The sequence below is a fragment of the Garra rufa genome, chromosome 1 (genome assembly GCF_049309525.1).
Source record: "Garra rufa chromosome 1, GarRuf1.0, whole genome shotgun sequence".
In the NCBI taxonomy this organism is placed as follows: domain Eukaryota; kingdom Metazoa; phylum Chordata; class Actinopteri; order Cypriniformes; family Cyprinidae; genus Garra; species Garra rufa.
Genome location: NC_133361.1, coordinates 26,379,874 through 26,394,630, shown reverse-complemented (window position 1 = coordinate 26,394,630; position 14,757 = coordinate 26,379,874). Strand labels below are relative to the sequence as shown.

The window sequence follows — 14,757 nt, the reverse complement described above, 5'->3', positions numbered from 1 at the left end:
ATGAAGACATTATAAATTTCCTTCCGTAAATATCAAAACGTAATTTTTTATTAGTAATATGCATTAAGAACTTCATTTGGACAACTTTAAATGCGATTTTCTCAATATATTGATTTTTTTGCACCCTCTGATTCCAGATTTTAATTTTTTTTTTTTGTATCTCAGCCAAATGTTGTCCTATCCTTACAAACAGCTTTCAGATGATGTATACGTCTTAATTTAAAAAAAATGACCCTTAAGACTGGTTTTGTGGTCCAAAGCAGTTCTACCTGAAGAAACTTGATAATGTAAGCGAAACTGTAAAAACCAAACAAACACACCACATATGAATGCCTTTCGCACAGCTGTTTTCTTGCTAAAAATGCCACTGATTATGATCTTTGATTCGGATCATGAATTATTGACTTTTCTTCAGAAGTGTTTTGCTATAGAAAGCCCCACCTGAAACAAACAATGCCCCTGATTTCTTATGTTTTGCTTTGGTGTGTTCCTAATTTGACTCTGTGCAGACTGTGGGCTGTTTCATTTCACCAGCCCGAGTTGTTACAGAGCATATAATCAATTTGAGATGAAGAGAAAAGGTCTGATTTATTGTGATCCTCATATTATTGTCTTTACGCCGCATAAATATTCAGGCAGGGCGAGACGATCGGCTAACGCGCCGAAAAATGGCAGACCCATTCATAACCACGGTAAATGGATTATTTTACAAATGGCAACATGCAAATAGGCCCTTAATGAACAGCAACAAGACGAAAGACAAAAAAACAGGCTCAAAAGCACACTAGATTATTTTATTAGTTTTTGTTTTTCTAATAAGGAACACTACAATTTTCTCATATTTCTTTTTTTTCTCTCTCACTAGAACAGTTCTAAAGTTGAGGTATAAAAGGAGTTTATACAGACTACCAAGTCTGAAAATGGTGGGGTTTATATACAAGTGAAATGGAGAGAGGAGAGGTAGAGAGGAGGGAGAGAATGGTAAATACAGAAGGAAGCGTGTACTACAATTCTAGTAAAATAATGATAAAAATAGAGGATAAAAACGCTGTGGTCATTTGATACGGTGCTGTGGAATCCACCTCAGTTTCCAAATGAAAAAAAAAAAGATATGTAGTGTTTAAAATTGATCGTTCTGTTAGCTAGCTTATGCGTTTATTCAATCAAATTTAGTTGTGTGAGTGGATTTTCACAGCACCTCAAACAAACGCTACCAGCTTTGACAAAACCACACACAAAGAAAATAACACTCGAGACTCCCGATCCAAATAAAATGTAACTGAAACGCTAAAATGAATATTACAAAGACTAACAAATATTACTCTTGCTCGTGAGCGAATCCAAAACCCCCAGCGATAAAAATAAAAAATAAAAAAATAAATCGAAAAGAAAAGCATACAAAAAGAGAAAATACACTGAAACATTCCACAATCTGTACAGTGACATCCATAGATGACTGATAGAAAAGAAAAAAGAAATTTGGTGTAGTAATAGCATTAGTTGAAATGTTTATAACTAACAGTAATCTATAGAGGACACAATAATAGCTTGAAAAGCTCCTCAGAGTTTGTTTTTCCATGTGTACATATAAACAAAACCCCAATTTACATTTTCAACGTTATTTAGTCCTTTGTGTAATATATAGAATTTCCATTCATATATCAAAACGCCCTGGTGCTTCCCGCGACTAAAAGAAAAAAAACAAAAAAACAAAACAGCAAAACAAGTTCCGGGAATACAAACAACTTGTCTGGAAAACGTAAATAGAAATTCACTTGATGTTCCTCTACTAGCTTTAGTCCATCTGTTTCAAATCACAACACATCCAGTGCTTATTTTTGGTTAAATTTCAAAAGGAGAAAAGCCCTTGTTGCTTGGCTATGTTAACTGATTACAGAGTTCCTTTGTTTAGTGAAATTGTAGGCAACAACAACAGAATAAAGAAAGAGAAAAAAAATTTGAAAAAGACAGCATGCTTTACCAAGAAACAGGTGCTTTCAATTGCACATACAATACAATCAGTTCAAAAGCACGAGTGAGTGACGAGACAACCCAACCCTTAAAAAAACAGACACCCGTACACACAACACAGTAACGTGAGAGGCCACAGCGCACGGCGAACCAAAAAAAAACCTCGATATCTGTAACGCTTTTTGTAGTCGGAATTAACCGCTATGGCCTCCTCAGAAAGGTTTTCGTGGTTTTCGTGTTACGGATGCCTGAAAACGTGCGATTTAAAATATCACGGAAATCCTAGAGAAACCAAACACCAGCACGAAGTACGGGCAGTATGAAGATTTCATTTCTGGAGAAGTTCGTTTGTTCATTTATTTGGTCTGTTACTCACACCCTCTCCTTTATAGTTTTTTCATAAAAAAAAAAAGAAGAAGAATGAACCAAAAAGTTAGGCTAAATGGAATCACTAAAACATCTCAACACCCTACATGCATGGAAGACAGTGGAATATTTTCTTTCCCTTTAAAAATATTTCTAAATTCCCACCCGAGTCCCAATCCAAACGAATACTCCAGCTATCCGTCCATCCCATTTTTTCCGAGCGCAAGGTTGAGAGTTTGTGTCGAGTCTTTTATTTGGTGGCTGGTGCATCTTTGTGGGAGGGGAGAAAGGCTGCAGGACCAAAAAATAAAAAATACTGTAGCTAAACTATTAAAAACGCATATCAATCGTTGGACACTTCAATCCAGGTTGGAGCAGTTTCACTCCGAACTCTCCTGCGATCAGCTAAAGTGTTCGAATGTCCGGCGTACCTTAACGCTGATGGATTCCTCCTTGTCTAGCCACCAGCTCAAAGCGTTATCGACAGGATTTGTGCTTAACACAACGTTGAACAATGACAGATTGTTTCGTGGGAAAGTCGGAAAGGTAAGCGGTGATTGGAAATTATATTAAAAAGCGGACAGAATGGCGTTTTCATGGTTCAGTTGTCTGAGGTTGTTCTTCGAGGAGCGGAAGGTGCGACAACCGTTGACAGCACTTTGGTACAAGCAAGGAGGGAGTTGTTGCGTAATCCCCATCGTGACAAGTGGAAACATGAACGGTAACGTGGAGTCGGGCGTAGATCATCGATCATCCACCCCTTTGTGAAGAAGACCTCTTTTGCAGGGAGCACGTCTGTGTGTTTCAGATAGTCTGGTTCAAGTGTGAACCCTGGCACACCTTGAAGAAAGTGGAACGAGGACTATGGAAGACCTTTGACATCTGCTAGTGAAGGACGAAAGCTGTGAGCAGCAGGAGAGAACGGGCGAGAGTGGATGATGAGATGCTCTGTGTGTGTGTGTTTGTCAGTGAGTGTGTGTGTGTGTGTGTGTGTGTGTGTGTGTGTGTCGGTGAGTGTAGCGTGAGCTACATTAGCTGGAGGTGTCCGAGTGGATGCTGCCAGGTGGTCCTGGTGGAGAGGTGATGGAGGAAGGGTTGGTGTTGTCTTGCCAGCTGTTGTTAGCCTGTGGACAGAGTCACAATAACAGTATGAGGTATGAACATTAGCAATGAAATTTAAGAAAAAAAAAAAAAAGGATATGGAATGTGTATATGGGCTCTACAGAACCGGTGTCCCACAACCAAAAACACATTTAAAAAGCATTTATGTATTCAAATCCTAGATGTTTGCTAAGATCCTTTTATTATCTATTGAAACCCACAATGATATTTAAAATAGCAGTAAGCTTAATATATATATAAAATCATCATTTTGTGGGTGCAATTGGGAATGCTGGTTTCTTAAAATATTTATTTACATTTATTTTATATTTTCATTGTAAATTATAAAACTTTATGTACAAAATTGTCCCACATTTTTTGGTCACTACCAAAACAGTGAATGTTTTAGTCCATTAGCTTAGACTGATTTCATCTACACCCCTACATCTGTGTAAACTAGCCATGTGCTGATTAGCATCTTTGAGCTAGGTTCAAAAGTATCTAAAATTGTCACGACCGAAACATTTGGGGAAGTTTCAGTAGTGACATCTTCGTTTTTTGGGTGTTATCCCATAAAATTGTTACTACCGTAATGTAAACATGTCATCATTGTTTAGGTAGTGACAAAAGGGAACAGATAATCCTTTATTTGGGGGAAATGAACTATTTTACTACAGTTATGCAAATTTTTTGTATTTTAGCACAATTCTGTGATGTGGTCGCTACTAAAACATTACTGTCACGACCAAAACATGGGATGTTTTGTCAAAAATAAAGTATACTGAATTGCCAACTAAGATGTTATGATAGATTTTGGTTCAGTGTATTTTCAAATGAATGAATCCTTAACTTTGAAATCAGTATGATCAACTTTTTGCTTTTTACAAAGAAAAATTGGATTCAAAATACAACAACTCTCATATTTAAGCAATAAGGTACGAGAGGCTGTGCTGTATCATGAATAAATCACGGCTGAAGGGCGTGATTTATTCATGATACAGCACGGCCTCAAGTACCTTATTGCTTTTATAAAATGGTTACCACACAATAAAAATATTAAAATCAAAAATATATATTAATTTATATATATTAAGTTGTACGTTTTCATAAAGTAAAATTATTAACTGCCTAACGCTGTAAAAAGTAGTCCCTAACTGCTGCAGCTGTGTTTACGTTGCTAAGGGTGGTTGCTAAGGGGGTTCAATGATACCCAAAACTGTTGAGTGAAGCGGTCATAGCCGTGCCGTATCATGAATACGACACAGCTGCTGACCAATCAGAATTGAGGAATGGAACTAACCGTTTTATAAATTACACTTCAAATATTGTTAAAAGTCTAATTGTGTATTGATTTACCTCTGAAAACATTTAATAAAAAAAATTATATATATATATATACACAGACACAGACAGACAGACAGACAGACAGACACACACACACACACACACACACACACACACACACACACACACACACACACACACACACACACACACACACACACACACACACACACACACACACACACACACACACACACAGACAGAGAGAGTAAGAAAATTCTTAATAGGTCAATATAACCATTCTAATTAAATTATATATTACAGTGTTTTGGTAGCCAAATTTGGGAAGGGACAGATATTAAATTCTTAAAATACAATATGAGAATTAACTGCACAATTACTAAAAATGTGAACCTTGGAAATTTTACAATTTGCATACATACAAAATGTGTAAAGGTTTGAACCAAACGTCCCCCAACTCTGACTTTGCACCAATTCTGTCGAATGGCCTATATAGATAAATTAGTAATTACTTTTTTTTTTTTTTTTTAAAGAAATTAATACTTAATGTTTTCAGCTAGGTAAAAAAAAAAAACTTGTATATAAAAATATAAATATAATATAAATTAAAAATCTAATATATTATTCATTTATTTTTTAAAAAACAAAAAACAATTTTGCATGAAAAGGATTTCTGTAAAAACTGATTTAATTCTTCATGTTCAGAATTTGTTCATTTAGTGTGTCCAATGTACAGTATATAGCTGCAGCTGACTGATACGCATCTTAAACAGTATTCACACCAGAACATGAAACATGTTGAAACAGGAAACATGCAAGCCACAAATTGCAGACATCAGACTCTCAAAATGTCTGTACATGTACATCAACATGAAGACCAACACAGATGACCTGATCAGATAAATGCTCTTTTATGAGATTTAACTGAAAATTATTTCAGTTTCTTACTTTTACACAAATAGCAAATGGTTAATTATTTTTTGTTTTGTTTACAAGCAGTTTGCTGTTTAAGAATGTGTGTCTGTGTGTGTGTGTGTGTGTGTGTGTGTGTGCGTGTCAGTGCTGTACTCACATCTAGACGGTGTGGGGTGTAAAGAGGACTTCCTGACAGATCTTCATAGCCTGCCGTCAGGTGTGTAGCACGGTGCAGGATATCCACCTGTGGCAAACATAACATCACATCAGTATCAAAGGTCAAACAGCAACCACAATCTTGATGTATTAGTCATAGCAGTAACAGTATAAACAACACTACTAAAACATTACATTAATCCTATTCTATATTCATGCTCAAAAACACATGTAACAAACAAAATTATATGAAATGAATTAATCTACAACAAGGGTGTAATGTGTTTATATATGTGTCAGTTCAGAGTGGATGCAGTGCCTTTACCAACTGAAAATTGGGTCATAATTGACATGTGTGAATAAAAGCCTCAACTGAATCAGTTTGTCATATAAAGAGATTGTGTCTCTTCAGAAGACCTAAGGGATTTCAAGCATCACGTTTTGTTGTGTAGACTTTGAATGGATGGACAAAAATGATAGAGTATTAAAAAAAAAATCTTCATCTGTGTTTTGAAGATGAACGAAAGTCTTTGGAGTTTGAAACGGCAATTGATGACAGTATTTATCTCTTTTAGTCCAAACTGATTTGCAAAGCACTTTCTAAGCTCTTTAGTGGCTCACACTGAGAGTTGTATGTTATATTTATATAGATAGATAGATATAGAGAAGAATGAAAACTAAGTGTTTAGATGTGAACAACATTACCATGTATCAGATGCATTTAATTTAGAAACGCATTTCAAACATTTTCTTAAAATCACATGCAAAAACTATTTTACAACACAATAAGGTTTGATCCTTTCCAGATGTTAGACAAATAAAGCATAAAAACAACACAACTGGCTGACAGTGTAAATGTGGCAACAATATATAAGGGCTCAACAATAAGGATGTTTTAGCAAGTAGCTCTGTACTGATGTTTTCACTCACCCCACCACAAGAAAGATTTTTTTTTTCACCATTTATGTTTTTTTTCCTAAGCTCCTTTAAAAGAGACCTACTATGCCTGTTTTACAATATGTAAGTTTCAGCTCAAAATAACCCACAGATAATTTAATATATTATTTTGAAAATGTCTATTTTGAGTGGAAGTAGAAACACACTGTTTTCATTCATGTCTCTGTAAATGCAAATGAGCTTCTGCTCCCCGCCGCCTTCTGCAAAATAGCAAAATTTACAGCTCGTACCTCAGATACTCTGCCAAAAACATCAGTTTGGTTTGGATCATCATGTCTATCGCACTGACATCATGCGTTGTAAACCATATTAGTTTAAACTTCTGATATAAGGTTTGCTGAGTGCACACGTTCGAAGCATGTGCACAGAAAGCGGTTGTCACACAGCATGTAAGTACTAAACCATGTTCTCTTTCATGTCTTATTGCGCTTAAACTGTCAAATACACACAAGGTAGTTAAAAATACACAGGGAAAAAAGCTGGGAAAGAATTTGCATGTTTATATTAGATCTGTGTGGCAGCAGCGTAATATACAGTTAATAAATCAACAAATCCACTGCTCTCGTCTCCTCTGAGGCTGGGACTCTAAATACAGGGTTCGTACAGACATTGTAAAATTAAATTCCATGACTTAAAGAATTTAAGCATTACTTTTTAATTTTTTTAATGACTTTAAACAGAGATCTTACTTGTCAAACAATGTCTTTTCTTTCAAATTCTAAAAAAAGATAAATAGATAATTAAAAATATACTAATAAAACACTACACTTTTACTATAGTAAAATCACTTTAAGGGATTTGTATGTGTATACTTAGATCGGAGAGAGTTTGTGAATCATTTCGCGAATTGAATGATTCAAATCAAATGATTTGCGACATACGATTTGAAGTCTCGATCTGAAAAGAAATGAGTCGTGATCCGAAACAGTGAATTATTGGTTCAACTGATTCAGAGTTTGGAAAAGCTCCGTCTCACTCATCACATGCTTTTTAAAAACATTAGCAATGTCGAAGTTTGAAAAAGAATGGCTCGTCTAATTTGATCTGGTATTTGCTAGTCAATCGCTTTAAATGAAAGATCGATGTCACAAGTTTGAATCAATTGGAGCAGTTCCAACGTAAGTGACTCAATTGATTTGGTTCATCTGTTCCTCTTTTTGCATCTTGAGCCATGTTTACATGACACTGTCAGTACTTACTACTGACATCCTTGGACAGCTCTTTGGTCTTGGCCATTATGGAGAGTTTTGAAATCTGATTGATTGCTTCTGTGGACAGGTGTCTTTTATACAGGTAACAAGCTGAGATTAGGAGCACTCTCTTCAAGGGAGTGCTCCTAATCTCAGCTTGTTACCAGTATAAAAGACACCTAGGAGCCAGAAATCCTGCTGATTGATAGGGGATCACATACTTGTTTCACTTATAAATTGATTTGCATTTTAATGACTTTTTTGATTTTTTTTTGTTGTTATTCTGTCTCACTGTTTAAACAAACCTACCATTAAAATTACAGACTAGTCATTTCTTTGTCAGTGGGCAAATGTACAAAATCAGTAGAGGATCAAATAATTTTTTTTCTCACTGTACATCGTCTTTCAATATTTCAAGCACTTCAAGTACCTCTTCAGGAATATTGCTATTTTCTGACACACTAGGGCTGTGCGATTAATTGAAATCGTATCGAAATCGCAATGTGAACATGCACGATTTCTAAATCACCTTACAGCACGATTTTTTGCACGCACTCGACTGATACTTTTCCCGCAGCATGCTATTTGAACCGATCACAACACAGCACGCCTAAACAGAGAGCAAGAACATGCCAAAGTTCATGCTTGAAACCAGAAATGGTCATGCTGGTTTTCTTAGCAGAAAGCAGATAGACTCTGCCAGTGTTCTAATTGTTTTTATGTGGGACACTGTGGTCTGGGTTGTTGTTTTTTCAAACACACGCACGCACATACGCACACACATACTTACTTTTTGCCATAGGTCTGTTCTAAAGACATTTTGTTCTACCTTTACTAGGCAGGGCTCAAAATTGTGAACGTTTTGGTCGCATATGCTCCCAAAATTTAATCTGCGTGACCTGAAATTATATTTGGGACCATTCGTGCGAGTGCGAGAAACTGTTGTGGTCCGACTTGGTTTCATTTCTTTACAAAACTTTCGCTAGCCTAACTACTGCACAGACTGCTGTGAGCTGATACAGTGACAGCTTCGCCATTCTCTCTTTCGATTGTGAAAAATAAAAGGTCTCAACAAACCGCTTTTGAAGAAATATTATATATTTCATGCTATAGCGTACACTCTGTCAGATACAATTCTGGCGCCTCCGTGTCCATATACGATACTGTACAACGCGGCATTCATCCACATCAGATGATAACTCAGCGGGGGAGTTCCACTCACACAGGGGCGTATTTTTCACTGGAGACACGCTTTTCAAAATCCTGTTTGTGTCCTCTCATATTTCAAATAGTTTTGTTATAATAATCTCTTGTATTGTAGAATGCACGCTCAGCGCCTTTGAGAGTCTCGCAAGATCGTTAAAACGAAACCAAAAGTAAAACGCGGACGCGCATTCAAAAGCAATTTTAATATCCCGCGTTTAGAGAGCGACTCCTCAATGTGCGCAAATTAGGCTACATAAAATATCTAGGCAGTTATTAGTATGTGGGCTATAAAAATATATTGTGCAGTTGTCTATAGTTCTGTATCATGCTTGAAAAATTCGGTCTCTATTTGCACTTTGAATATTGAAAGAGTAGCCTACTTTGATCATGTGCTTGTAAAACATCTGCTGTCAGAATCAGCCATGAAGAATCAAGATCAGTGCATTACTAAAAAGAAATTGTGCGCGCCTACATTTTTTTTGGTGCTCCTAACTTTTTTTTCACCAGCTAGGTGATTTTTTTTCCGCCTTCTGTTTTAGAGACATGTTACAGGTCTTTGATAAAGATCTAATTGTTTTCCTTTAAAAAAAATGTTTTAGATTCACACTGTAAAACGTGTTAAAATTGTGATTAAAATCGAAATACTGTTCAAGAAAATCGTGATAGGTTTCTTTTGTCCATATCGCACAGCCCTATGACACACTCGTTTTTTTTCACATGCTTGCTTACTAAAACAGATACTGGGTTGTCCTTTTTCACATTTTCTTGGTTGGTAGATGCACTAGGGACCCAACATAGCACTTAAATGTGGAAAATTTCAGATTTTCATATCAGGATGTGAAGACTTTCAACCAGCAATGTTTTTGAACCAAATTACCCACCCTGCCTTTAAAATAAAAACACTTTCCCGAAACTCTCGGTGGCCCTGGAACATCAGTAGTACATCCTTATTGTTGAGCCCTTGATGAAAAGAGTTCATCTAACAGGAAGGAGACAAAGGATTGGCTGAGGACATGACTGTGGATGACTGATGAAGAAATGAAATGGAGCAATGCCATTTTCAGGATAGGGCTCTACACTCAGGACTCAGGCGGCTAAGGCGAACTGTCACGGATTGGGGCTGTAGCTTTGGGAAAAGGGGAAGAGAGCACTACACTGTGAGCAGGTATGGAAAAGGAAGGGCATTGAGGGGACATCCTCAGTGCCTACCTGCTGCTGTTGCTGCTGCACAGCAGGAGTGACGCTGACGCCATCCCCGTTGAGTGAACGCAGCCCGAGGTAGGCGTCTCCTGCGTGAGAGAGGGTGTACGACCCAGACGACCCTGGAGTAATACACGCAGGCCGTCAGGCATGCAACCCGCCTACAAGTGTGTGGTGAAAATCTGTCTGACCCCTATGCTGAGCGTGAAAATCAGGACGAGCTGCATTCCGAAATCAAAGACGGTTGTGATTATCTCTCGACTATTTCCACTGACTAGAGACGACTGAACAAATCAGGTGAAGTCAAAGGGAAGCAGCAATCAAGTATGTGCTGATGCAGACTCTTGCTTTGCATGAAGGTATACAAGTCGACATCCTACTTCCTCTAGATGATGTGATGCATTGTTGGTAGGCTGACCGCAGGATGTGCAACAGGATATGTGGAGGTGGGGTTTAAAAATATATGCTGTGACCGAGTATTGTTAAAAGTGACAATACCAAGTTAAACCACCTACCTTCTTCATTCTGCTTCCTGAGCAAATAGAGGTTCAACTACTCTAACCAAGTGTGTGTGTGGATGTGTCAAGTGTGAATATGAAAGTAAAATGTCAAATGTTAAACAAATAAAAAGCCACACGTTATAAATAACTGGAGTTATAAAAAAAAAAAAAAAAGGCTATGTTAGTCATCAATGGAAAGTTATCAGATAAAGCCATAGCCTTAGAGGAAAACAATCATGCAAAACCAGAAATGAAAGTGAGTGTTCATATGGCCAAAGGTGAAAGTGGGCGGTATGATTTAAACATTCTCACAAAACGTAATGGAACAACAATTTGGTCACATCTACATTTAGACAATCCAATTCTGACTTAAAAACTCAAAGCAGGGATTCCCCAAACTCAGCCAAAATTAAAATTTACTACTTAATAAGTATCCCTTGAGATTAAGTACATTTGCATGTTCACGGTTAATGATCACATGACATGCAGGAAAATTAATTATTTAATATTTTCAGTAATCGTGTTTGTATGGATAATTATAATTAGTTAATTTACCTGAATCTTAACTGTTTTATTAAAAATATACAGTGTTGTCCAAAAGTATTAGAACACTAGTATTTTCACCGGCTACAATGATTTTAGGTTAGTTATTTCTATCTTTTGCTGTAGTGTGTCAGTAGAAAATATCAGTTTACATTTCCAAACATTCATTTGTCATTAACTGTAATAACCCAGTGAGATTTTTGTTTGCACAAGGAGTCTGACAACACAGAAATCTGATCTCAACATCATCCAGTCTGTCTGGAACGACTTGAAGAAACTAAATAAACTGAAACAGAATAAATCCTAAAGAAATGTGGCTCTGTCTCCAAGATGCTTCAAGAAACCTGCCTAAGCTGCAATACTGTTAAAAGCTTTAGGCACTTGTGTACAAATGCTGTGAAATGAGGATGCTTTCAAAAATAATGTCATAAATAGAAATTGATGAAGAAAATCTATTAACTAAATTAAATCAACATTTGGTGTGACCATCTTTTGCGTTCAAAGCAGCTTTTGCCCTAGGTGCACCTGCACATAATATTTCAGGTATCTTTGCAAGTAAGTCTCTTGAAGCATCTTGGAGACATTGCCACAGTTCTTCCGGATTTAGTCTGTCTCGGTTTGTTCTGCTGGTTCATTTGATTCCAGACAGACTGGATGATGATGAGATCAGATCTCTGTGTGGAGCACTAGATGCTATCAGACTCCTTGTGCAAACAAAAATCTCACTTAACAATTAAAGGCAAAATGAATGTAAACTAATATATTTTCTACTGACACGCTACAGTAAAAGATAGAAATAACCAACCATTTTTAGCTGGTGAAAATACTAGTGTTCTAATAATTTTGGCCACCACTGTAAACGCAAATCATTTTTAGCTTTTATGAACTTACAGTTTGGGAAACCCTTCTTTAAATCAAATGAGATGAAGTAGTTTTCATTTGTAACACGATGGTTGTAAAACAAAAAAAATGTATAAATCTAGCATGTAAATTCTGCCTGACTAAGCCTAAAACCTGTGATCACACATCAACTTCCCATCTAGACACTGTCATATTAATGCAACAAGATATGATGTTTATGTAACTGTAAACTAAATTCTCCTTCATGTTGTGCCTAACAATACCCATTCATAAACGCATTTCTATGATTGTGTAATGCATGGCGTCATACCGCGCAGGTCCATAGAAAAAGGAGTTCATCCTGAAGATGTTTACAAAACAGCGGTTACCTAGATACAATCAGATCAGCTTTACAGGACAACCCAGATCAGCGCCATCTAAATCTCACCCAGCGAGTATGTGATGCAAATACCAACTAACAAGCATTCTCTATGACAGGAAAAACAGATCTTATGATGGACAGACAAGAACAGACTTGAGAAGGGAAGAAAAACAGAAGTGAGATGGAATAAAAATAGCATGACGTGTGATTGTGGCAAGCGGTGTGCTCAGTGTAGTTTCGCTATCTGCTAGAGATGATGGGAAGGCTGCTGTGCACTTTACCTGAGTTGGGTGTTGCTGGAGAGTTTGCCTGGCTGGCCTGTGCCGACACATTGGCAGCATCCACGGCTGTTTTAACGGCGTACAGGTTTGCTTCCTCCTGGAACTTACCAATGTTCTTCTTGTACCGAATTCTCTTGTTGCCAAACCAATTCGAGACCTGAGGTGAAACAACTCGAATCAGACATGTTTCATCACAGTGAACTACAACCAATAAAACATTACTGTACATTACAAATTAGTTAAAGTCAGTTTACACCAAAGTTGGGGTCTGTACGATTGTATACTTCTGTCAGTGTTGCCAAGTCTTGAGCTACTTTAACACTCTTGCTGCAGGTTGTTTTTCCATGTCTGCAGGTTAAAGCAACCTCAATAACGTAATATTTAGCCCCTGGAATGCTCATTTTACCCCCTCCAAAACACGGTTGAGCTAGTTTTGAGTAGCAATTGGGTGGGTTTTGTTGTGAAAACCTGGCAACCCCGACTCCTGTCCTGCAAGTATGCATTAAATTAATCAAAAGTCATAGTAAAGACATTTATGTTGTTACAAAAAAATATATATTTCAAATAAATGCTGTTCTTTTGTTCATCAAGAGTCCTGGGAAAAAAATATCACTGTTTGCACAAAAATATTAAGCAGTAAAATAGTTTACTGCTTAAAATAGTAAAAAAATAGTAAAAAACACTGGTAATAAAACACAATATTAGAATGGTTTCTGAAGGATCATATTAAAATATACGCTACCAGTCGAGGGGGGGGGGGGGGGGGGGGCTAATTGGGCTTAAGCCCCGAATGTTTTGTCAAAAGCCCCGAATCTTTTAGGTTTTTAGCGCAATTTTCCACCGGACAAAATTGCGATTGTTAACTCATGATTTCTGTTCTGCCTGTGCGCACCAATCTTGCACTTCTATCTACTCCTCAACCAGACCACCTAGAGACTTCGGGTTTTCGGCATTATGTTAAGGAAGGTCTAATCTCGGGAACGCACAAAAAAAAAAAAAAAAAAAAAAAATCCAGGAAAACATTTACTATCTCTTAGTGTTGTGATCCCATGACGTGAGAAAATTGCGCTAAAACACTCACTGAGTTTTTATTACTTGTTTAAAATAACTTCAACTTTGTTTCATTTCCTCTTGTAGGCTCTACTGGGTGAATTTTTTGTTTTGTTTTTGTTTTTTTACTGAGTACCCTAACTATCATCATTTTCCCAGATAGTGTATAGATTTTTAGGCATTCTATTATCTCAAACAGCCTGAAAAATAGTGCATTTAGCTGACGTAATTGGGAAAAAATCTACACGGGGAGCATGCCCCCGGACCCCCCTAGGTTTGGGCTAAGCCCCGAATGTTTACATCGTCTGGCTCTGCCTCTGCTAGCAATGCTTCGACTGATATTAATCCAATCGAAATGCAATTCATTAAGTTAAATTAAGGAATAGTGTAATGTTAAAGGAATGTTTAATAACTGACAAAAAGATAGTTTAATAAAGATAAACACACGCCATTTAAACAGCAATCATTTTATTTCACTTTTTCAGAGTCTTAGTGTGCAAATCTCGAATCAAATCATTAATGCTTGCCAAGTCAGTGAATGCATTTTAAAAACTATTTGTGCGAAGTGGATTGTCTATTGGCGAACTGTCAACAAAATTCTAGCCATGGCAATATTAGTATGTAGCATATCAATTTCTTTCACAAGACTGATTTCTGACAAATAGTCGTCATTAGATTAGGAGAACTGACAGGGATCATATTTATACTTTTACATTTAGCCGTTTAATCTGCTGTTAGTTTTAAGTCCGTATTCACAGACTATAGCCTGCCCTGCTATAATGAATGTGCGTCAA

At 36.9% G+C, this 14,757-nt stretch overlaps 1 protein-coding gene across 1 annotated transcript in view; it reads right to left on the bottom strand.

Annotated features, from left to right (window-relative positions):
- Nucleotides 1–773: 773 nt before the first annotated feature.
- pbx4 (pre-B-cell leukemia transcription factor 4) overlaps nt 774–14,757 on the bottom strand; it is a 54,951-nt gene continuing 40,967 nt past the window's right edge. The window contains exons 6-9 of the mRNA XM_073838008.1: nt 12,914–13,070; nt 10,377–10,489; nt 5,816–5,902; nt 774–3,461 (exon numbers count right to left, since the gene is read on the bottom strand). Of these exons, the coding sequence (XP_073694109.1) occupies nt 3,369–3,461; nt 5,816–5,902; nt 10,377–10,489; nt 12,914–13,070 (450 nt within the window). The 3' untranslated portion in view covers nt 774–3,368. The remainder of the gene's footprint in view (nt 3,462–5,815; nt 5,903–10,376; nt 10,490–12,913; nt 13,071–14,757) is intronic.